This window comes from Pelobates fuscus, chromosome 9 (assembly GCF_036172605.1).
Source record: "Pelobates fuscus isolate aPelFus1 chromosome 9, aPelFus1.pri, whole genome shotgun sequence".
Classification (NCBI taxonomy): Eukaryota; Metazoa; Chordata; class Amphibia; order Anura; family Pelobatidae; genus Pelobates; species Pelobates fuscus.
The window spans coordinates 9710061-9735105 of NC_086325.1; the positions used below are offsets into that span (position 1 = coordinate 9710061).

At 45.8% G+C, this 25045-nt stretch overlaps 2 protein-coding genes across 3 annotated transcripts; one reads left to right on the plus strand and one right to left on the minus strand.

Annotated features, from left to right (window-relative positions):
- Positions 1-370: 370 nt before the first annotated feature.
- Positions 371-14547, minus strand: ACTMAP (actin maturation protease). 2 transcript variants are annotated; one of them, XM_063431129.1, is made up of 7 exons: positions 14469-14547; positions 13304-13530; positions 10731-10799; positions 6283-6407; positions 5681-5810; positions 1191-1261; positions 371-788 (listed from the first exon to the last, which is right to left on the minus strand). In XM_063431129.1, the coding sequence occupies exons 2-7, from the start codon at positions 13510-13512 to the stop codon at positions 487-489; spliced, it is 906 nt and encodes a 301-aa protein (XP_063287199.1). In that variant the 5' UTR covers positions 13513-13530; positions 14469-14547; the 3' UTR covers positions 371-486. The 2 variants fall into 2 exon arrangements, with proteins under 2 accessions (XP_063287199.1, XP_063287201.1); XM_063431131.1 differs by lacking the exon at positions 14469-14547 and adding an exon at positions 13723-13863.
- Positions 14548-14652: 105 nt separating this feature from the next.
- Positions 14653-21170, plus strand: SNRPA (small nuclear ribonucleoprotein polypeptide A). The gene is made up of 7 exons (XM_063433207.1): positions 14653-14988; positions 16188-16273; positions 18490-18662; positions 19855-20028; positions 20117-20281; positions 20479-20567; positions 20698-21170. Exons 2-7 carry the CDS (start codon positions 16201-16203, stop codon positions 20855-20857), a joined length of 834 nt encoding a protein of 277 aa, XP_063289277.1. The 5' UTR covers positions 14653-14988; positions 16188-16200; the 3' UTR covers positions 20858-21170.
- The last annotated feature ends 3875 nt before the right edge of the window (positions 21171-25045 follow it).

Genomic DNA, 25045 nt, shown 5'->3' on the forward strand with positions numbered 1-25045 from the left:
GTGGGAGGGTCTGGGAGGGAGGGTCTGCTGCTGATTGGCTGGAATGTGTCTGCTGACTGTGAGGTACAGGGTCAAAGTTTACTCAATGATGACGAATAGGGGGCGGACCGACCATCGCATATGTTCGCACGCCGCGTTCGCTACGAACAAGCTATGTTCGCCGACGAACGGTTCCTGGCGAACAGTTCGGGACATCACTATTGTCATTTTGTCAGTATTCTGTGTGTTCTATTTTATATATATTTATTCTACGGGAGTTAGAAATGAGAAATGCGCACTATTATTGTAGTGTCAATAAATTCTGCCGTGTTTGGTTTTGTGAAGCTCTCGCTCTTCTTGCTATCTTTTGGTTTCATAAGAAAATAAGATCTGAAATAGAAAGTTGTCCAGGAAAAGTTTTGGAGATCTGCTGTTGTCCAGTGAGGAAGACATTGAGGTATTCGGAGAGGAGCATTCACAGATTCTCACAACTTACAGATTTTTACTTCAGTGCTGTTTTAGAAGCACAACCTGTCCACAGAGCCCTGCGGCTACGCCACCCTTGGGCAGCACATAAACTGTGCCATCACTGGCTCTCTTAGGGTCGAGATGTAGGAGCTGTCCATTACTCTGACTAACTGACTCGTAAGACCACAGCTGGTATCGGATGCTCTTTCCTTGTTTGGCTACGAGGTAGGTCTCCTGAATATCGTCACATTCCAAGACACAAGAGTCAGGTGTTGGGTAATACAATCCAGGGAAGTCGTGGTCAGGCCGGAAGGACCCGTTCTTCATTCCAAACAAGACACCTTGACGGAACAAAATTGCTTAGTCATTAGATATCAACACAACAAATGGGATTGGGACTAACGCTGAATTGTACGAAATTGCAAAATCTCGTTTAACCCCTTAAGGACCAAACTTCTGGAATAAAAGGGGATCATGACATGTCACACATGTCATGTGTCCTTAAGGGGTTACACAGCCGAGCAGTGACTTAAAATCCACACAGCCGAGCAGTGACCTTAAAATCCAATTCCAGTGTCTGTTCTTACACAAGTCTCGGTTTAGGGAATAACGCTTTAGTGTTTTAAGCACAATAATACCTTTGTAAAAGCAAAGTACGCAGTACAACAAACAATTGGCTGACATACAAGTCCAATTGCTGTACACAGTTTTACTGAAAAGACCCATGGTCTGCACATTACTACCTGACACGACTGCCCAATGAGCCCGGTGGCCATCTCTCCGACACGGTTCGTGGTTAAAGTCTTCATCATATCTTCAGAAATAGTTAAGGATCCCTACCCAGAACATGAACACATGGCCCAATTTAGATCACATTGCAAAACACATGGATTGTGCAAACATTGGGTATGCTTTTTTTTTTTTAATGATATTAAGATATTTTTGCCATGCTGCACTATATCTGTATAGAATGTGATGATGTATTGTGCAAACAAGATGGATTACTCACAGAGAGCATGGATGCCTTCCAGTGATTCAGAGCTGTTGCAATACTGGAGTAATGTGACATATTTTTTCATTTTAGGTTATACCACCATGGAGCATTTCATCTTCTTTTATCTGATTTAGAATTATGCTAAGGTTCAGGTAGCGGTTAGGTTGGAGTGGCTCGCAGTTTTTTTAGTAATGAACATTACTAAAACTAGCCAGTTAGGGTCTTTTGGATTAAACTAGCCAGTTAGGGTCTTTCCAGACTCTGAGATTTTAGCAAATTTTACCCGCTGGCGAGATCTTATGCTGGATAGATACCCAGCTCACAAATATAGCTAGCTATTAGTAACGATTGACACATTGTAGGGAACGAGGATCCTGAGTTAATCTGTGAAGCGAGAGAATTTTGGGTGCCTGTGCGCGGTTTGATACCTGCTAAATGCATGATCTGATAAAGACCTACTTTCTAATACTAATATTACGGTCCTGCTTAGAATCCTTATTCACTCTACAGCTCACTCCTAACAGCTACTTTATTGCTACCTGGTTAGAAGGGGATGGTACCTCAATACATTTGTTGAAACTGTTTCTGTTTCTAAATAGCAATCTCCACAGGGTTTTTTACTGCGGTGCAATTCCAATTGATTTTGAAATCTTCTGAGGTGGTGTATATAACCTTTTTTAGATATTTAGTGGACATACCATCTGACATTTATCCTAGCACCTAATAAACGTTAAATGTAGGCAGCTGTTTTATTTACAGGTTTTTAATGTATTAGCTTTACTATTTATTAAAAAAAAATAGGTGGTACGCCCAGATTCCGATGCCTGGGACTGCGAAGCACTATTTGTTTTGTGTTTGCCTACTATTTGATGTGTTTACGCCAAACTAACTAATGTCAAAACATTTCAATAAAGAATGTCTTAAAAAAAATAAAAAAAATAGGTAGTTATTTCTTGGCGAAAGAAGAAAGAGGAAGCGGAGGCTGCAATACCTGATAATACCAGAAATGGAAAAAGAAAATTAAATAAATCTATATCTAAATATAAAACATAACTTTTAATTAAGGTCCATAAGTAAAAAAAAAAAAGGTCTTAAAAGGAACAATGTATGTGAAAAGTAACTGCTAGGGGCTTTGGGGTGCTGCTGGTTCCACACTCTCTCCCTGCAGTATCTGCCGATATACTGGAACACTTACGGTACCTAAGATTCAGTTTTTTTGCATCCGACTTTATTTCATTTACTATTTATTTCTACACGGATTTCACTGGGACTCTTGTACAAGTGGGTGGTGTTTTTATCTGTATACGGACTTCGGGTGGCATTTGGGGTAAGGGGAGCCCTCGAAGGCACAGTAGGGATAGAGACTTTCTCCCCCCCCCCCCCCCCTCTCCTGGTATAGTTTTGCCTCTTCATATGAGTTAATAGACCTCACTAAACACAGGCATTTATTTGCCAAGAACCCGCCAACAGTTACGTTTCGTACACCTTGTTCCTCGATTACTATACGGATGTTTTTCAGTTACATAGATGCATTATACAGGCAGCAACAGTCCAACTGACCGCCCAGCGTGTGTTTAACAACAAATACTTTCTGTCTTTATTTTTTTCCACATTCACCGACGCACACACGGCTGGGAGCCCTTCTATACTTCTCAGGAGTACTAAGTTTATTGTGTGGACCTGCTTCCTTGCTATTTTAATTTATAAATGTTGTGTGTCTAGTACATAGTTACATAGCTGAAAAGAGACTTGCGTCCATCAAGTTCAGCCTTCCTCACGTATGTTTTTGCTGTTGATCCAAAAGAAGGCAAAAAACCCAGTCTGAAGCGCTTCCAATTTTGCAACAAACTAGGAAAAAAATCCTTCTTGACCCCAAAATAGCAGTCAGATGTCTCCTTGGATCAAGCAGCTATTACCCCACTAATTAGAAATTAAATCCCTGTATGTTATGTTTTTGCAAGTATTTATCCAATTGCAACTTAAACATCTGTATAGACTCTGACAAAACCACCTCTTCCGGCAATGAATGCCGGACTAATAGTACTATTTTATTTTGTTGCTTTTGTCCCTTTTGAGACTTTTTTACCTATGGACCTTTATTAAAAGTTATGTTTTATATTTAGATATAGATTTATTTAATTTTCTTTTTCCATTTCTGGTATAATCAGGTATTGCAGCCTCCGCTTCCTCTTTCTTCTTTTGCCAATTTAATCATAGGGGCTATCCCCCATTTAGGGGGTCTGCACAGGCAGATTGTTCATTTCTTCTTTTTCTTTCTTCTTCTATTTTATAGTAGGTAGTTATTTCTACTCCATCGATTCCATTTAAAAAAAATATTTAATTAAAATCCATGTACTTTAACTTCCACATCTTAATATCAAGTTAATCCGGTGCTGTATCCGTGCTGTATTGAAAAAACAAAGTTACTCAATTTGTGTGATGTGTTCTGTATCAGTCTGATAAATTGCAAATACATCGACTGAACCCAGAGTTCTTTCTGAGGCTGCCATGCCCCCTAGTGGCCAATGCAATCAGGGTTATTCACTGAAGTGAGAATTGAAAGTGAATTTAAAATGTACGGCCAAAGTGGCCAAATTCAAAATATAGCTGGCTTTTTTTCAGCTACTCGGACCTTAAATTTGAAATTGACTTTGAGTTCTCTTATTAGTGCATAAGCCTGCCAATGTCACAGCTCTGAATTCATGTTACTTTGTATGGACGTATAGTTTTGGGGCGAATTTGAGCTCAAAGTTGAGTATACAGATTGATGTGTGTGCTCTGTATTTCCCTGCTCAGTGTACAGATTGCTGTGTGCTCTGTATTTCCCTGCTCAGTGTACAGATTGCTGTGTGCTCTGTATTTCCCTGCTCAGTGTACACATTGCTGTGTGCTCTGTATTTCCCTGCTCAGTGTACAGATTGATGTGTGCTCTGTATTTCCCTGCTCAGTGTACAGATTGCTGCGTGCTCTGTATTTCCCTGCTCTGTGTACAGATTGATGTGTGCTCTGTATTTCCCTGCCCAGTGTACAGATTGCTGTGTGCTCTGTATTTCCCTGCTCAGTGTACAGATTGATGTGTGCTCTGTATTTCCCTGCTCAGTGTACAGATTGCTGTGTGCTCTGTATTTCCCTGCTCAGTGTACAGATTGATGTGTGCTCTGTATTTCCCTGTCCAGTGTACAGATTGCTGTGTGCTCTGTATTTCCCTGCTCAGTGTACAGATTGCTGTGTGCTCTGTATTTCCCTGCTCAGTGTACACATTGCTGTGTGCTCTGTATTTCCCTGCTCAGTGTACAGATTGCTGCGTGCTCTGTATTTCCCTGCTCAGTGTACAGATTGCTGTGTGCTCTGTATTTCCCTGCTCAGTGTACACATTGCTGTGTGCTCTGTATTTCCCTGCTCAGTGTACAGATCGCTGTGTGCTCTGTATTTCCCTGCTCAGTGTACAGATTGATCTGTATTTCCCTGCTCAGTGTACAGATTGCTGTGTGCTCTGTATTTCCCTGCTCAGTGTACAGATTGCTGTGTGCTCTGTATTTCCCTGCTCAGTGTACAGATTGCTCTATATTTCCCTGCTCAGTGTACAGATTGATGTGTGCTCTGTATTTCCCTGCTCAGTGTACAGATTGCTGTGTGCTCTGTATTTCCCTGCTCAGTGTACAGATTGCTGTGTGCTCTGTATTTCCCTGCTCAGTGTACAGATTGCTGTGTGCTCTGTATTTCCCTGCTCAGTGTACACATTGCTGTGTGCTCTGTATTTCCCTGCTCAGTGTACACATTGCTGTGTGCTCTGTATTTCCCTGCTCAGTGTACAGATTGCTCTGTATTTCCCTGCTCAGTGTACACATCGCTGTGTGCTCTGTATTTCCCTGCTCAGTGTACAGATTGCTGTGTGCTCTGTATTTCCCTGCTCAGTGTACACATTGCTGTGTGCTCTGTATTTCCCTGCTCAGTGTACACATTGCTGTGTGCTCTGTATTTCCCTGCTCAGTGTACACATTGCTCTGTATTTCCCTGCTCAGTGTACACATCGCTGTGTGCTCTGTATTTCCCTGCTCAGTGTACAGATTGCTGTGTGCTCTGTATTTCCCTGCTCAGTGTACACATTGCTGTGTGCTCTGTATTTCCCTGCTCAGTGTACACATTGCTGTGTGCTCTGTATTTCCCTGCTCAGTGTACAGATTGCTGTGTGCTCTGTATTTCCCTGCTCAGTGTACACATTGCTATGAAGAAGGATACGGTATGAGGACAGGCCGGCCAGCAGTCAGCTGGTGCAGGATTCGGATTCTGTTCTCTCCTTCCATCCCCCCCGTGAGAAGTTCACACTGACAGCCAAACATCTCCTCGGCCAGATGGCGCATATTAGCGGCTAGACAGAAAGAGCAATGTTAGAACAGATACTTCGTAAATATTGGACAATAATGTCAGTTTATTAATCCCCCCCATAAGACACATAAATAGCCCACCCTTTGCCAGGGACATGGACAGATCATTTGGATTGACTCGGCGGACATGTAGTATGGCTAGTTACTAACTCCAATAAGCATTGGTTACAGGCAGACAATGTGTTTTGGAGAATTCTGCGCATGCGCTGTGCTTGTGTGGGATAAAATGTGGGACCATTACTTCTATTTTTGCTGGATTTTAGATCAGACTTTCTGTCGTCGTCCCCGTAGCTCACAGTGAATACAGCCCTGTGTGATGTCGGTATTATACCGTAACCTGTGTTTAATGCTGTCTGCATGTTTAATCTAAACATTTAGAATGACAAGAATGGGAATATACTGCACATTTGGTGGAGGGAACCACAGAGCTATGTATGACATGGAGCATGGACTGACCTGAGAACATCTCCCCCTGAGCTGTATAACCTCGGCTGACGGCAACTTCAACAATTCTGCCAAGCGATATGTCATTATTGATGTCCAGTAACATCCCGGCCATGCACAGAGCCACCAATCCACACCTGAAATGAAACAGGCTTAGGGAAGTAATGTACCAAGAATACACACAGTGCCGAGAAAGAGTATACACAACAAATATACCTATTATACACAGTGCTGAGGGAGCTCACACACAACAAATATACCTATTATACACAGTGCTGAGGGAGCTCACACACAACAAATATACCTATTATACACAGTGCCGGGAGTACACACAACAAATATACCTATTATACACAGTGCCGGGAGTACACACAACAAATATACCTATTATACACAGTGCCGGGAGTACACACAACAAATATACCTATTATACACAGTGCCGGGAGTACACACAACAAATAAACCTATTATACACAGTGCTGAGGGAGCTCACACACAACAAATATACCTATTATACACAGTGCCGGGAGTACACACAACAAATATACCTATTATACACAGTGCCGGGAGTACACACAACAAATATACCTATTATACACAGTGCCGGGAGTACACACAACAAATATACCTATTATACACAGTGCTGAGGGAGCTCACACACAACAAATATACCTATTATACACAGTGCCGGGAGTACACACAACAAATATACCTATTGAACACAGTGCCGGGAGTACACACAACAAATATACCTATTATACACAGTGCCGGGTGTACACACAACAAATATACCTATTAAACACAGTGCCGGGAGTACACACAACAAATATACCTATTGAACACAGTGCTGGGAGTACACACAACAAATATACCTATTAAACACAGTGCTGGGAGAGCTCACACACAACAAATATACCTATTATACACAGTGCTGAGAGTACACACAACAAATATACCTATTATACACAGTGCTGGGAGAGCTCACACACAACAAATATACCTATTATACACAGTGCCGGGAGTACACACAACAAATATACCTATTATACACAGTGCCGGGAGTACACACAACAAATATACCTATTATACACAGTGCTGGGAGTACACACAACAAATATACCTATTATACACAGTGCCGGGAGTACACACAACAAATATACCTATTATACACAGTGCTGAGTGTACACACAACAAATATACCTATTATACACAGTGCTGGGAGTACACACAACAAATATACCTATTATACACAGAGAAAATATATCTTTATATCTGTATTATATATCTGTATAAAGAAAGAACTGGGCACAAAGCTCATACATCTTATACAGAACACAGTTTCTATGTGTGTAATACACAGAGATTGCATGTTATAAACAAAGAACATGATTTGTGTTTCCATTTTACACAGAGCAGTGGGTATGTGCCTTGTGCGATACACTGTAACTGAAGCGGTTTCCCCTATTTACCACTATAACGCCTTAAAGGATCACTATAGTGTCAGGAAAACAAAGCGGTTTTCCTGACACTATAGTGCCCTGATGGTGGCCCCTCCCGTGGCTACCCCTCCCCACTTACCTTATTCCAGCGCCGGGCTCCCTCGGCGCTGATGACCTCTCCTCCCTCGCCGAAGTCAGCGGAGCCGAAAGCGCACGCATTTAAAGTGTCCATTGGAAAGCATTTCTCAATGCTTTCCTATGGACGCTCTGCGTGATGGAGGATAATATGCCTCCAGCGTTGCATATGCGCCTCTAGTGGCTGTCCAGAAGACAGCCACTAGAGGCTGTCTTAACCCTGCAATGTAAACATAGCAGGTTCCCCCCACGCTCAGGGTCCCACTCTCGCCGGGCTGAAGGGTTTAAACTCTTACCTTTCTCCAGCTGGGATCTCTCCTGCCTCTTCCGACGTCAGCGCTGGATGCGCATGCACGGCAAAAGCCGCGCGCATTCAATCAGTCCATAGGAAAGCATTTCTCAATGCTTTCCTATGGACATCCAGCATCTTCTCACTGTGATTTTCACAGTGAGAAGCGCCTCTAGCGGAGGTCTATGAGACAGCCACTAGAGGCTGGATTAACCCTAGTGTAAGCATATCAGTTTTTCTGAAACTGCTATGTTTACAGCTGCAGAGTTAACCCTAGATGGACATGGCACCCAGACCACTTCATTGAGCTGAATTGGTCTGGGTACCTATAGTGGTCTTTTAACACAGTAAGGGAGTTTAAGCATGCGTGGGATAGGCATAAGGCTATCCTAACTATAAGATAAGGCCAGGGACTAATGAAAGTATTTAGAAAATTGGGCAGACTAGATGGGCCGAATGGTTCTGCCATGTTTCTATAATTTAGCAGGGCTAACCATACAGATATCTTAGCCATAATATTATATAGTTAGTGTGGCGGAACCAACCTCGCCACTGTCCACTGGAGAGGCCTGGTTGCTCGCCTGCTCCCTTTAGACTATGGTCCTGCATTTTAAACTTTTATTTTCCCTGCAGAAAGGTTTATTCGTGCCTTTCTGCGGACTGACAAAGCCATGCTACCCCAGATAGCTATGCCATGAAGCCCAGCCGTATAATGAAAGACTGTATGAAAGACTTTGGCTCCATGGCTCCATGGCGATTGTAGCGGAATCCCCGATCTCCGCTGGTATCACAAGTAAATCCACAGTCAGCGTTAGAAAGCACGGCAATATCCCAATCCTCCCAATAACCGGACGAAACACAGTATGGGAGTCAACTAACTGGCTTTATTCACAAGCTGGCATATTTATACAGTTCCCCATGCAAGGGGTTTCCTTACAGAGGTTTCAGGGGATTTATCCCATCATGCAATATAATTCTCCCAACAGGCATTGCTGCACGAGAGGGACACTCCCACTAAAATGGACGGTTAAGTGGATTATCCCCTCGTGCAGCAAAACTGTGTGGGTTGAAGTAATTATATCACAGGCAGAGGGGAGGGATGTATGTTTGTGCTGGGTGTGTTTTACGGTTCTCCTGTAAATGATTGGTTGTACTGTGTCCCACCCTGTGGGATGCCCCTTTGCATGGGGACTTGCATAAAAGCCAGTGTGTGGCCATTACAGTAGAGTTCCTGCTTAACCCTCAAAGTGAAGTGTCGTCTCATTATTGGGGGAGGATTTATTGTATGCTGTTCCAGTTTGACTGCTAGGAGTGTAAACCTATTCGCATGGTTTGTCCTATTCGTCTGTATACAGCATTCATATGCTTGAGAGAATTTATATGTTTCTCCAGTTCGGTGGTTGTGGTGTCTGCTGCAGTGCTTGGAGTCCTCAGGAAGCGCTAGGAGCATCCTTTAACGGAGGTACCCAGTCGGGGTGCCAGGTAATCCGTTACAGTTAGTAAGAGTTCCTCTATTTAAAATATAGAAATAATTGAGAATACAATAGGGATAGTCTTGTAAGCAATAACGTTTTGTCTTTAAAACATTTTTTATTAAATAAAAATATGAATAAAGACATATAAAACCTTAAAGGGAAACTCCAGTGCCAGAAAAACGATCCGTTTTTCTGGCACTGGAGGGTCCCTCTCCCTCCCACCCCCCAATCCCCGGTTACTGAAGGGGTGAAAACCCCTTCAGTGACTTACCTGGGACAGCGGCGATGTCCCTCGCTGCTGTCTCCGCCTCCGCGACGCTCCTCCTTGTGATTACGTCGGCCGGTGGGCGAGACTAATCTCGCCCACCGGCCGAGGAGACCTAATGCGTATGCGCGGAAATGCCGCGCATGCGCATTACGTCTCCCCATAGGAAAGCATTGAAAAATCATTTCAATGCTTTCCTATGGGGTTTTGAGCGACGCTTGAGGTCCTCACACATCGTGAGGACGTCCAGCGACGCTCTAGCACAGGAAACCTGTGCTAGAAACTAGGAAGTGACCTCTAGTGGCTGTCTAGTAGACAGCCACTAGAGGTGGAGTTAACCCTGCAATGCAATTATTGCAGTTTATGAAAAACTGCAATAATTACACTTGCAGGGTTAAGGGTAGTGGGAGTTGGCACACTGGACCACTCCAATGAGCAGAAGTGGTCTGGGTGCCTGGAGTGTCCCTTTAATAATCCATTACAATAATTTATAGCAGAGTTTATAAGATCAAGGTATATGCTTGCAATATCAGTAAAATATAATACCCTCCTGAACAAGTCAAGTCGTGATAAAATGGAGCAGTATCTTTGTCTCCAAAATCTCTCCTCTGTGTCCTAATATTAATAAATTCACATATTTATACCCTAGATTTTCAATTAGGTCATGTTAGGACCGACCTTAACTTGGCAAAGATACGAGGCCATAACTTGGTCATTTCACATGGGAGCAGTGGGAAAGTAACAGTTTATGAAGCACAAGTTTTCATTCTAAAAACTTGTAATATTTGAATGTGTTACACGCAGAGCACAGTGTGTTGTACACAGATAGTCAGTGTATGATGTGTGGAATAACTTACTGGGGTCCTTCCTGGATCAGAGACGGCACATGCTGGTTATAAAGCAGCCATTTTAACTCCTCACTGAACCTAATAAAGAAGGAATCAGAGATAATAGATCATAGAGTGACCCTTGGTCATTACTGCACACAGTGTACTTCAGCTACCACCCCATTACTGCCAACACTGCACCTGCCATGTGACCCCATTACTGCCAACACTGCACCTGCCATGTGACCCCATTACTGCCAACACTGCACCTGCCATGTGACCCACTCTGCATTCACTACACTGACACATACACTGCATCCACAACACTAACACACACACTACATCCACAACACTAACACACACTCTGCATCCACAACACTAACACACACTCTGCATCCACAACACTAACACATACTCTGCATTCACTACACTAACACACACTCTGCATTCACTACACTAACACACACTCTGCATTCACTACACTAACACACACTCTGCATTCACTGCATTAACACACACACTGCATCCACAACACTGACACACACTCTGCATCCACTACACTGACACACACACTGCATTCATTACACTGACACACACACTGCATCCACAACACTAACACACACACTGCATCCACAACACTAACCACACACTGCATCCACAACACTAACCACACACTCTGCATTCATTACACTGACACACACTCTGCATTCATTACACTGACACACACTCTGCATTCATTACACTGACACACACACTGCATTCATTGCACTGACACACACACTGCATTCATTACACTAACACACACACTGCATTCATTGCACTGACACACACACTGCATTCATTACACTAACACACACTGCATTCATTGCGGGGGAGGGGGGGGGCGTGGGGGGCCCAGACCTTGTGCTTTGTCAGGGGCCCCAAAATTTCTGGTGGCGGCCCTGGTTAGGGGGTATGGAAGATGAAAGCATGAATTAGAGAGAGATTAGCATATTTTAAGAGAATCTGAGTTTTCTTATATCTCCACCAGATACATGACGCTTGGGAGGTAGGACTGTTTTAGTGTTTTTTGGTCGATAAGATTCTGTACTTAGACCCCTCATAATTGTCAGCGCCAGGCCCACTGGGCTCTTAATATGGTCCTGCCTGGTGACCGTCTGCCATTACCGCACACAGAATGTACCTTCCCGGTATTGACTGCACACAGTTGGCATACTTCGCACACAGAATGTACCTTCCCGGTATTGACTGCACACAGTTGGCATACTTCGCACACAGAATGTACCTTCCCGGTATTGACTGCACACAGTTGGCATACTTCGCACACAGAATGTACCTTCCCGGTATTGACTGCACACAGTTGGCATACTTCGCACACAGAATGTACCTTCCCGGTATTGACTGCACACAGTTGGCATACTTCGCACACAGAATGTACCTTCCCGGTATTGACTGCAGACAGTTGGCATACTTCGCAAACAGAATGTACCTTCCCGGTATTGACTGTACACAGTTGGCATACTTCGCACACAGAATGTACCTTCCCGGTATTGACTGCACACAGTTGGCATACTTCGCACACAGAATGTACCTTCCCGGTATTGACTGCACACAGTTGGCATACTTCGCACACAGAATGTACCTTCCCGGTATTGACTGCACACAGTTGGCATACTTCGCACACAGAATGTACCTTCCCGGTATTGACTGCACACAGTTGGCATACTTCGCACACAATGTACCTTCCCGGTATTGACTGCACACAGTTGGCATACTTCGCACACAGAATGTACCTTCCCGGTATTGACTGCACACAGTTGGCATACTTTGCACACAGAATGTACCTTCCCGGTATTGACTGCACACAGTTGGCATACTTTGCACACAGAATGTACCTTCCCGGTATTGACTGCACACAGTTGGCATACTTCGCACACAGAATGTACCTTCCCGGTATTGACTGCACACAGTTGGCATACTTCGCACACAGAATGTACCTTCCCGGTATTGACTGCACACAGTTGGCATACTTCGCACACAGAATGTACCTTCCCGGTATTGACTGCACACAGTTGGCATACTTCGCACACAGAATGTACCTTCCCGGTATTGACTGCACACAGTTGGCATACTTCGCACACAATGTACCTTCCCGGTATTGACTGCACACAGTTGGCATACTTCGCACACAGAATGTACCTTCCCGGTATTGACTGCACACAGTTGGCATACTTCGCACACAGAATGTACCTTCCCGGTATTGACTGCACACAGTTGGCATACTTCGCACACAATGTACCTTCCCGGTATTGACTGCACACAGTTGGCATACTTTGCACACAGAATGTACCTTCCCGGTATTGACTGCACACAGTTGGCATACTTCGCACACAGAATGTACCTTCCCGGTATTGACTGCACACAGTTGGCATACTTCGCACACAGAATGTACCTTCCTGGTATTGACTGCACACAGTTGGCATACTTCGCACACAGAATGTACCTTCCCGGTATTGACTGCACACAGTTGGCATACTTCGCACACAGAATGTACCTTCCCGGTATTGACTGCACACAGTTGGCATACTTCGCACACAATGTACCTGCTCTGACGGTTTTTGATCATCCTTTTCAACTCATTGCATTCTCCAGCTGATGGGTCACTGTTCTCGGCCACCTTCTTATAGAACTTGCTTTTTACGTCAGATTGTGGGGCAGGGGGCAATTGGACAGGTGGAGGTAGCGGAGGAGGGGGGATTGGTCTGGGAGCAGAATTATCTCCATCTTCACCTGGCATGGATCCTTTATTCATTTATATACATACACAGTCCTGGAAAATAATCACAATAAAACAATTACTAGCTTGCCATTCACAGATTTATGGAAAATCGACATTTGTTACTCGGTTACCAGAGTGGATCACACATAATGACTGACAGGCTACATGACCAAAGGGAACCCGATAAACTGACATATATCACACTACTACCAACATGATGTATGGGGTATTTTATAAATATACCTGAATTCTACCACCGAGCTGTCACCAATTGGCATTTTGTAGATGAGTTATTTTACTCTACATTTTGCTAATGAGGTTTTAATCTGAGAGTTTAGTAAATAGGTCCCACAATAATATACTGATAATGTTATGCTGGCTGGGTGAGATCATATTAATCCTGCCACTACTGGTGTTAGAGCCGGCACAGGTAAAGTGCTGTCTTGAGGTATGTAGGATTCATATGCTGCAGGAGGTCAGTTATTGGAGGGTTAGTGCTGTATGTAGGATTCACATGCTGCAGGAGGTCAGTTATTGGAGGGTTAGTGCTGTATGTAGGATTCACACGCTGCAGGAGGTCAGTTATTGGGGGTTAGTGCTGTATGTAGGATTCACATGCTGCAGGAGGTTATTTATTGGAGGGTTAGTGCTGTATGTAGGATTCAAATGCTGCAGGAGGTCAGTTATTGGGGGTTAGTACTGTATGTAGGATTCACATGCTGCAGGAGAGTATTTATTGGAGGGTTAGTGCTGTATGTAGGATTCAAATGCTGCAGGAGGTCAGTCATTGGGGGTTAGTGCTTTATGTAGGATTCACATGCTGCAGGGGGGGTCAGTTATTGGAGGGTTAGTGCTGTATGTAGGATTCACATGCTGCAGGAGGTTGTTTATTGGGTTCATGTTTCCCAGTTGAAGGCTGTGAATGCTGCATACAGCAGGGGGGTTAATGTAACGGTCAGCAAATCCCCCCCGAGCTCTGTCCCTCTCACCGCTCCTGTGGCTCCTGTTTCCGGGGGGACGGATTTAGAGACTGCACAGATCTCACGCGCACATCTGATGACGTTGCAATATCTCTCTCTTTCTATTGGACAGCTGACTAACCAATCACAGCGGAGCGGGAAGCAGAGCTACCGCCAGTGGGCGTGGTTAACGTGCAGCCAATCAGCAGCTTGCATTGTGCCGGTGGGCGGTGCTTCCTGTACATTACTGAGCGGTATTGGTTGCTGTAGTAACGCGGCCTAGTCTCAATCCGAGCGTTATCTCAGCCTGTGTCTGCCATCGGCCGGAATTCACCCCGAGAGCGAACCCGGAGCCGCCCTGTCTGCCGCCCGCCAGCCGGTACTGACCATCCGAGAGCTCCCCGAGCCGCCCACCGAGACTGAGCGTCTCCCCCGCCTCACAGCTACCGCCAGCCGCCATATTGGCCGCAGAGGCCTAGCTTCCGGGTGAAGCCTGCCTGGCAGTGAGCGCTGTGCCTGCGGCAACGAGGGACTTGCAGAGCTTTATACAGTGAGTGCGAGCCCGGACTGCAACTCCCATCATACCCCCCTCCGCCGGACTACAACTCCCATCATACCCCCTCCTCCAGACTAAACCTCCCATCAGGCTGGCCCTATACCCCCCCATCTTCCAGACTAAAACTCCCATCAGGCTGGCCCTATACCACCACCCCCCCTCTCCCAGAATAAAACTCCCATCAGGCTGGCCCTATACCACCACCCCCCCTCTCCCAGACTAAAACTCCCATCAGGCTGGCCCTATACCACCCCCCCCCCTCTTCCAGACTAAAACTCCCATCAGGCTGGCCCTATACTACCCCCCCCCCCTTCCAGACTAAAACTCCCATCAGGCTGGCCCTACACCTCCCCCTCTCCCAGACTAAAACTCCCATCAGGCTGGCCCTATACCACCACCACCCCTCTCCCAGACTAAAACTCCCATCAGGCTGGCCCTATACCACCCCCCCTCTTCCAGACTAAAACTCCCATCAGGCTGGCCCTATACCACCCCCCCCCCCTCTTCCAGACTAAAACTCCCATCAGGCTGGCCCTACACCTCCCCCTCTCCCAGACTAAAACTCCCATCAGGCTGGCCCTACACCTCCCCCTCTCCCAGACTAAAACTCCCATCAGGCTGGCCCTATACCACCACCACCCCTCTCCCAGACTAAAACTCCCATCAGGCTGGCCCTATACCACCCCCCCTCTTCCAGACTAAAACTCCCATCAGGCTGGCCCTATACCACCCCCCCCCCCCTCTTCCAGACTAAAACTCCCATCAGGCTGGCCCTACACCTCTCACAGACTAAAACTCCCATCAGGCTGGCCCTACACCTCCCCCTCTCCCAGACTAAAACTCCCATCAGGCTGGCCCTATACCACCCCCCCTCTTCCAGACTAAAACTCCCATCAGGCTGGCCCTATACCACCCCACCCCCCCCCCCCCCCCTCTTCCAGACTAAAACTCCCATCAGGCTGGCCCTATACCAACCCTCTCTTCCAGACTAAAACTCTCATCAGGCTGACCCGCTACCTCCTGCTTTCCTAGATTGGGCCAGTAACACCGGTCCCTCCTACTCCCTGAGTTAGAAATCCCATGATGCTGGATATAAAGGGAGTCCCAGGCTTGTACTGTATTGGCTATCACTGCCTGGGCATATCTCACGCGTTATTCTCCTCTCTGAATGTCTGTTGGTTTTTGCTTTGCAGATACTCGTGAAACATGGCAGTCCAGGAGACCAGACCAAATAATACCATCTACATAAACAACCTCAACGAGAAAATCAAAAAGGATGGTGAGTATTAGAGGACGCAAAAATGGCACTCATTATACCATGTTTAATCAGTCTAGTACAGTATTGCTGGAAATCTAGGCCTATAGCCCATTGTGGCAGTATGTTCTATATAAACTTTCATTAGTGATCATACTAGGGTTTTCTGCAATCTGCCTGTGACAAACGTCCTTGGGTCTGGTCGTTTGCCACGAGCTTCTGGAGGAGCCTGCTTGCCAGCCCCAGAATTACGGGCCATGCAAAACTGAAAAAGCCCTGTTTGTTCAGTTTCCGAACAACACAGTCCCAAATCACACAAACGCATGAACCAGCCCAATTGACACTTTGTAGCAAGTTCGACCGCAGTATTCTAATTGTTGTCTGGGTGGCTGCATTTTGTAGGAATGCCACGAGGTGGGGGCCCTCTTGTTCCCGCGAATGCAGGTAGTGGTGTTTGGGCATCAATCTCCTGGAACTAAAATCGGGCACAGACTCCTGAGCACCACTGAACTTCTATCATCACCTGCGTTCGGTTCTATATGACTTAGAAGGGCACTGTTCTGTGGAATCGTTCCCACGAACAAGATTAACTAGCTCCAGGGTAGAACTGTGGATTCCGTTTGGTAGTTTCTTGTTTTTTGTAAACTACCGAACTTGACTGTTAGCACTGATTTCATGGTACTGTTTTGAGCATAGGACCATGTGCACGGTCGGTCAAAATTATGACTTCCAGGAAATCCTGAACCGATCTGGGTGATTTTTGGATATGTTGGTCACCCAGATCGGGGCTATCAGGGGGATGTAACTTTTGTGGGGGTTTTATGTGGTTTTGGGGAGGGTATTGTTGGGGTTTTTTGTTATATTGCCTGTTTCTGTACTGCAAGATAATTCAATGATATGTTTTTGTGCTCAGGTAATTATCTCTCAGGCACAGGAGGAGGAGGAGTATGTTAGATGTTTGCATGTAAATAGTCTCCTCTCAGGTTTAGGGGAGGGATTATCCTGTTTTTATGTGGGAGTGTCATGGGCGTGTTTGACTGTGTCTAGATTTTGTAAAAGCAGGCCATCAGGCCAGATTAACCCCTTAAGGACTGAGTCAACTACACGTTTTGATCAAAACAAAACTTGGAACTTGACTGACTATATGTCTGTTCAACTGTAATTCACCTCTTTCATATTATGTGCACCCACACTTATTATATATCATTTTATTCAGGAGAAATAGGGCTTTCAGTCAACATCAAATATCTAGCAGTAAAACATAATTTAATATCAATAAAATATAAAAATGTGAGAAATTAAGAAATTTTTTTAGTTCTGCAGGACTTTTACTGTAAATGTCATACTGTTTGTTTTTTAATGCAATAAAATACACATTTGTATTCAGTGATGTCTCACGTGTAAAACAGTACCGCCTATGTACAGGTTTTATGGTGTTTTGAGAAGTTACAGGGTCAAATATAGCATGTAACATTTTTTTTATTTTTACATTGAAATTAGCCAGATTGGTTACGTTGCCTTTGATACCGGTATGTCCAGTCTTTTTTAGTAGTCACAAACACTGGCCAAAGTTAGTGTTAATATTTTGTGTGTGAAAAATGTAAAAAAACTAAATTGAATGCCAATTTTGGCCAGTGTTTATGACCAAGTAGCTACTACCAAGTGGCCCATTTGCAATACCTTGGGTTGTCTCCTTTTGTAAATGGTATGCCATCATGGGGCTAATTCTCATTCCTGGGCTTCCAAACAGTCTCACAGGCAACGTAACCAATCTGGCGAATTTCAATGTGAAACACAAGCCTTCTATTTGACACTAACTTTTGAAAACACCATAAAACCTGTACATCGTGGATACTGTTATACTCAGGAGACTTCGCTGAACACAAATTAGTGTTTCAAAACCGTAACCCGTATCACAACAATTATATCGTCAGTGTAAGTGCCGTTTCTATGTGGAAAATGCCAAAAAAAAATCACTTTCGTTTTCGTAAATAATTAATAAAAAAAAAAGTAACAAGTGCACTTACACCAAAACTGCTTTGTTCAAGATTAGTGGGATTCCTATCATGTAGACATTTATTTTAACGGTTGTCTTTCTTAAACATTAAACTTGTCTCTTTTCTTCATTATAGAAAGAGTGAACTGTAGCCTTGATGTTTTGTTACGTACCCTGATCCATGGCCGTTAAGTGCCTCTGATCTTATCAAAGTGTCATAAATGTATTTGTCTTTCTCTTTTAGAGTTGAAGAAGTCTCTCTATGCTATTTTCTCCCAGTTTGGACAGATCCTCGATATTTTGGTTTCTCGGAGCTTGAAAATGAGGGGGCAGGCTTTCGTTATTTTTAAGGAAGTTGCAAGTGCTACTAATGCCTTGCGGTCTATGCAGGGGTTTCCTTTCTACGATAAACCAATGGTTGGTAAATAAGAATGCGTACTTTTGTTCTCATTTGGGATCAGACATCAGGATCAGTCAAGTTAAAGGGACACTATAGTCACCTGAACAACTTCAGCTTAATGAGGTTGTTTAGGTGAGTGCTACAGCTCCCTGCAGCCTTTTTCTTGTAAGCACTGTATTTTCTGAGAAAGTGCAGTGTTTACATTGGAAGCTTGGAACACCTTGCAGTCAATTAGACGGCCACCAGAGGGAGTTCAGAGGCCCTAAAAAGGCCTCATTCACGTCTGACGTATTCACGCATGGGTGAATACTTCAGACGTGCTATCAGCACACAAAGCACTGTGAACGCGCTTTGTGTGCTGAGGCTGTCAGCACTGCTGTGGGAGTGGCTTGAGCTGACAGCTGAAGAGGAGGAGAGGATTCAAACAGTAAGTAAACTTATTTATTGAGTGTGGGTGGCTGGATATGGATGGTGGGAGTGGGTGGCTGGATATGGATGGTGGCGATGGATGGAGAGAGTGTGTGTGTATGTCTTAATTTTTTACTACTTGTGTGTTTGCATAGAAACACTATATAGAGAAATCTCTATATATAGTGTTTATAGGCAAACAGTTTGGCTGAGGAGGGGGGGGGTATAGAAAGTGAGCTGTCAGACAGCTCGCGAACGCGCATTCCGCGCACATGCACTCTATGCCGCTCTATGAAGAATGCGATGTGTGCAGCGCGAAACCGCGCGTGCGCACCACATCGCGATGACGCTTCTCAAGGAGAAGCGTCCTATTGGGCCCCGCGATTTCGTCATTTTGACGAAAAGGGGGTGTGGCCTAGTGGGGAGCTCGCCGCTGGAATGGAGGTAAGTTTTATTATTAAAACTTACTCGATTTTTTTTTTTTTTTTTTTTTTTTTTTAAATGACAGGTTCATATAAAAGCAAGAAAGAAGGCTGGGGGACCTGTCTTTCTTGCTTTTATATGTTTACTATAGAGTCCCTTTAACATGGAAACAAATAATTGTGCTGACATCCAAGTTTTTATACTGGTGAACTATCTCCATATTCTAAGATGTGCCACTTGGGGGTTATCTCACTTGTGGAGGAGTGTGTTTTGTAACCCACTTGTTATTATAAAGTAATGTCTAATATCACATCAGAGATATCCTTTGACAGGTTTTTATTCAGTGTTGTCGCTTAAATGGATTTTTCTTTCCTGCAGAGAATACAGTATGCAAAGTCTGATTCTGACATAATTGCAAAGATGAAGGGCACCTTCGTGGAGAGAGACCGAAAGAGGCAGGAAAAGAGGAAGGTGAAAGGGCAGGAAGTTGCTGCTGCCAAGAAAGCTGTGCCAGGAGCTCCGGTTGTGGCTGCTGTGCCAGGCCAGATGCCGGTTAGTTTTTTTTTTTTTTTTTTTTCCTTGTGCATCATTCCGTGCCTTTCTCTCAGTATGATTTTTATTAAACTTTCTCTTATTTCAGGGAATGCAGAACATTCCTGGCATGACCCAGGCACCTCGTATGATGCACATGGCTGGGCAGACACCATACATGCACCATCCTGGCATGATGCCACCACCAGGAATTGCACCCGGACAAATTCCTCCAGGAGGAATGCCCCACGGACAGATGGCACCCATGCAGCCGGTATGTATTGCCTTACGTGTAATCTATATAGAATGGTATTTGAGGGCATTAGTAAAGACTCCATGACTTCACCTTTATGTGGAAAGGCTGTGCTTCTATATGCTTATTGTATAGCCAATGAATGTCTTGAGTCTTCTCACTGTCATCCAGAAGCCTCTTTGATTTGCACCATGACTAATCCCAGTTCTATTTCTTAGATATCTGAAAATCCACCCAATCATATCCTCTTCCTCACAAACCTTCCAGAGGAGACGAACGAGCTGATGCTGTCCATGTTGTTCAACCAGTGAGTATTTCTTCTCCACTTGTTGGATTGTTCTTCTCTAATTGTTTCCCTGTCGTTGTCCCCCCCCCTGTTTGTGTCTATGCTCATTGTGAATTTATTTACTTAATTTTTTTTTTCTTCTCTCCATTAGGTTCCCAGGTTTCAAGGAGGTTCGACTTGTCCCTGGCCGACACGACATCGCTTTTGTGGAGTTTGAGAATGAAGTGCAAGCTGGAGCTGCCCGGGAGTCCTTGCAAGGGTTTAAGATAACACAGAGCAACGCGATGAAGATCTCATTTGCCAAAAAGTAGGCCTGGGGACAGGCATGCTCCATCTATCTGCTGTATGTTCAACCACTGAGGAAACCCATTGCAGCAATGAACCCGGCTCAGGTTATGTCTGGCAGTGCTCTCAATCCGATTTTACTAAGTGACTATTTTATGTTCAGTTCTTGTTGATGCTCTTTTTGTCCAGGGCTTTTGTTTTTTTTATACTGTCCTCATCCAGCGAGCTTTGTTGGTGAGTATGGAAGTTGCTTGTTTTCTACACACTCTTTTGAAGCATTGCACCCAGGGTCTGTAAGTCAGACATTGTACCTGGAGCTTTTTTGTTAAATAAACATGATTTAAAATGTCTGTTTGTATTTGTCTTTTACTGGACCTGTGGAGTCCCTGTCCCTTGTAATGGTGTCTTGACATGAAGATTCTAACTGGGCAGTAGGATTGTTCATGGCACCCGTGTTCCTAACAGAGTGTGTTCGCGTGTATTATGTTCAGGTTTCAGACTGTGCTGTGGGATTGATTATATGTTAAAATGGTATGCAGAGTAACCAGAATCCTATGTTCTAGTGCTCCAGAAGGTTAATTTTCTGCTTTCTTTTGACCTTAATCTCCTTCTATTGCGGCAGTTTGGACTTGCTAGTCAGTTGGACCTGGTAACAGTGTTTGCTGGTAAACACAAACTCCTTGGCATGGTTGCTTTCAGAAGGGTAGTTCATAATAAGGTAACAAGATGGGAAGTCTTGATGGTATTCAGTGGTAAACCACACATGTGTGCGTCTTCCTGTTTATCGAATTGTTCTTACTCTGAGATGCCTCCTTTTCTAATGCTTACTAAATTTTGTAAGCCATCATAAATGCAGTTTGCAAAGGGCAATAAAGACTTCTATGTTCCCATGAAAACCGAGCAGTGTTTACCCTAAACAGTAAAGGGCCCTGAACCCTGACAGCTTGTGAGCCAGTTTAAAGGAGCACTAACATTTTAAATGGACACTAGTCACCAGAACAACTCAATCTTAATGTATTTATTCTGGTGAGTAGAATCATTCCCTTTTGTTTTTTTGCAGTAAACCCTGTCTTCAGAGCAAATGCAGTGTTTACATTACAGCCTAGGTATACCTCCACTGGCCACTCCTCAGATTGCTGCTAGAGGTGCTTCCTGGGGCAGTGCTGCACAGTGTGACTGACCCTCTGCATGCAGACACTGAACGTTCCTCATAGAGATGTATTGATTCAATGTATCTCTATGAGGAGATGCTGATTGTCCAGGGTTGTGTTTAACTTTTCCTGGCACTCTTTCCCCTCTCCCCAATCCCATGTTGCTGAAGGGGTTAAAACACCTTCAGTGACTGACCTGAATCCAGCACCGATGTCCCTCGGTACTGGGTCAGGTTCCTCCTTGTCGACGTCAGCTGGCGGGTGAGACCTAATGCGCATGCACGGCAATGATTGCACATTAGACCTCCCCATAGGAAAGACCTTGCAAGGTAATTATTGCAGGTTTATAAAAGGTGCAATAATAACACTTGCAGGGTGATGGAAGTTGGCACCCAGACCACTGCAATGGGCAAAATGGTTTGGGTGCCTGGAGTGTCCCTTCAAATACAAGACTTACTATATTTTGGGAGGCCAGGGGGCTAGATGTTGATTTAAACACTATATAGGGTCAGGAAATACATGTTTGTATTTAAGAAAACCACTTTGTATTCCTAATGCTTTAGTGCAGGGCTTGATAAATCTTAGGCCGCTATGGCTACTAGGATTTTTGTCCTGGTGCCTGTTATTTGCTTGCCCATTCAGCCCCTGGGGTGATCAGCTGTCTGAGTGAAGGCGGCTAGCTCATAAAGAGCAGGGGCGTGTGTGATCAGCCAGTTCAGGGAGAGCATTGGTGGGTGGGCGGGCGGACGTTCGTTCGGCCTTGTGTGTGTGGGAGGCTCCTGGAGGTTTGAGGTAGACTGGCAGGTGTGTAAGGGAGCTGCACCCTCCAGTGATACCGGGAGCTGGAAATGACATCATTCCGGCATCGCTAAACAGTGCTCTATTGAGCAGTGCAGGGAGGTGACAGTGGCCCTCAGCTCTCTCAAAGGTAAGGAGGCTGGGTGGTCAAATTAAGGTGTGTGTGATTTATTGCAGTGAGTGTGTGGGGTTTTTAAGGTGACGGATTTTCACATGGGAAAGGGTTTGTTTTTGTTTTCTAGTCCCCTTTTTACACCCCCACGCTGTGCTAGTCTTGCTGCAGCTAGCCCTGCCTCCATGACTGATAATCAATCTTGATGGTCTCAGCCAATCCAATGCTTTCACATAGAAAACCATTGGGAGGCTATTGCGCATGTGTGGCAAAACTCCACAATCAGCATCTCTATGGGGAACGTTGAGCGCCTCCCCTGCTAAAAATAGGTGCTGCACACTGTGCATGCAGCATTGACTCCGGATGCAAGCTAAAGGGCGTCTGAGTGATTCACTAGAAGTGTTTATAAGGCAACCATGTAAATACTGCCTTTTCCAACTGACCACACTCAACTATACAGACACAACTACCTGCCACTGCTCTTCATGTGAGACTTGGTGCATTTAAAGCATCATTATAGGGTCAGGAATACAAACATTTATTCCTGACCCTATAGTGAAAAACCACCTCAGAATGGGTTAAAACTACCGTATATACTCGAGTATAAGCCGAGTTTTTCAGCCCATTTTTTGGGCTGAAAAACCCCAACTCGGCTTATACTCGAGTCAAGGTCTGTATTATGGCAATTTGCATTGCCATAATACAGACCGGGGGAGAGGGGGGCTGGCAGAGCTGTACTTACCTGTTCTGCAGCTCCTGTCAGCTCTCTCCTCCTCCGCGCCGTCCGTTCAGCACCTCGGTCAGCTCCCAGTGTAAGTCTCGCGAGAGCCGCGGCTCTCGCGAGACTTACAGTGTGAGCTGATAGAAGGAGCTGCACGGACGGCGCAGAGGAGGAGAGAGCTGACAGGAGTTGCAGAACAGGTAAGTACAGCTCTGCCAGCCCCCCTCTCCCCCCCACTGAACTGCCACTGGACCACCAGGGAAGGAGAGCCCCCCTCCCTGCCATGTATCAAGCAGGGAGGGGGGACGAAAAAAAAATAAAATAAGAAATAATAATAAAAAAATAAAAAAAGGGGGTATAAGGACCACTGTGGGAGGGGGGGGGGGGGGGTATAAGGACCACTGTGGGAGGGGGGGGGGGGGTATAAGGACCACTGTGGGAGGGGGGGGGGGGTATAAGGACCACTGTGGGAGGGGGGGGGTATAAGGACCACTGTGGGAGGGGGGGTATAAGGACCACTGTGGGAGGGGGGGTATAAGGACCACTGTGGGAGGGGGGGTATAAGGACCACTGTGGGAGGGAGGGGGGGGGATAAGGACCACTGTGGGAGGGAGGGGGGGGGATAAGGACCACTGTGGGAGGGAGGGGGGGGGATAAGGACCACTGTGGGAGGGAGGGGGGGGATAAGGACCACTGTGGGAGGGAGGGGGGGGGATAAGGACCACTGTGGGAGGGAGGGGGGGGGATAAGGACCACTGTGGGAGGGAGGGGGGGGGATAAGGACCACTGTGGGAGGGAGGGGGGGGGATAAGGACCACTGTGGGAGGGAGGGGGGGGGATAAGGACCACTGTGGGAGGGAGGGGGGGGATAAGGACCACTGTGGGAGGGAGGGGGGGGGATAAGGACCACTGTGGGAGGGAGGGGGGGGGATAAGGACCACTGTGGGAGGGAGGGGGGGGGATAAGGACCACTGTGGGAGGGAGGGGGGGGGATAAGGACCACTGTGGGAGGGAGGGGGGGGGATAAGGACCACTGTGGGAGGGAGGGGGGGGGGGGGGTATAAGGACCACTGTGGGAGGGGGGGGGGGGGGGGGTATAAGGACCACTGTGGGAGGGGGGGGGGGGGTATAAGGACCACTGTGGGAGGGGGGGGGGGGGGTATAAGGACCACTGTGGGAGGGGGGGGGGGGGGGGGGTATAAGGACCACTGTGGGAGGGGGGGGGGGGGTATAAGGACCACTGTGGGAGGGGGGGGGGGGTATAAGGACCACTGTGGGAGGGGGGGGGGGGTATAAGGACCACTGTGGGAGGGGGGGGGGGGTATAAGGACCACTGTGGGAGGGGGGGGGGGGTATAAGGACCACTGTGGGAGGGGGGGGGGGGTATAAGGACCACTGTGGGAGGGGGGGGGGGTATAAGGACCACTGTGGG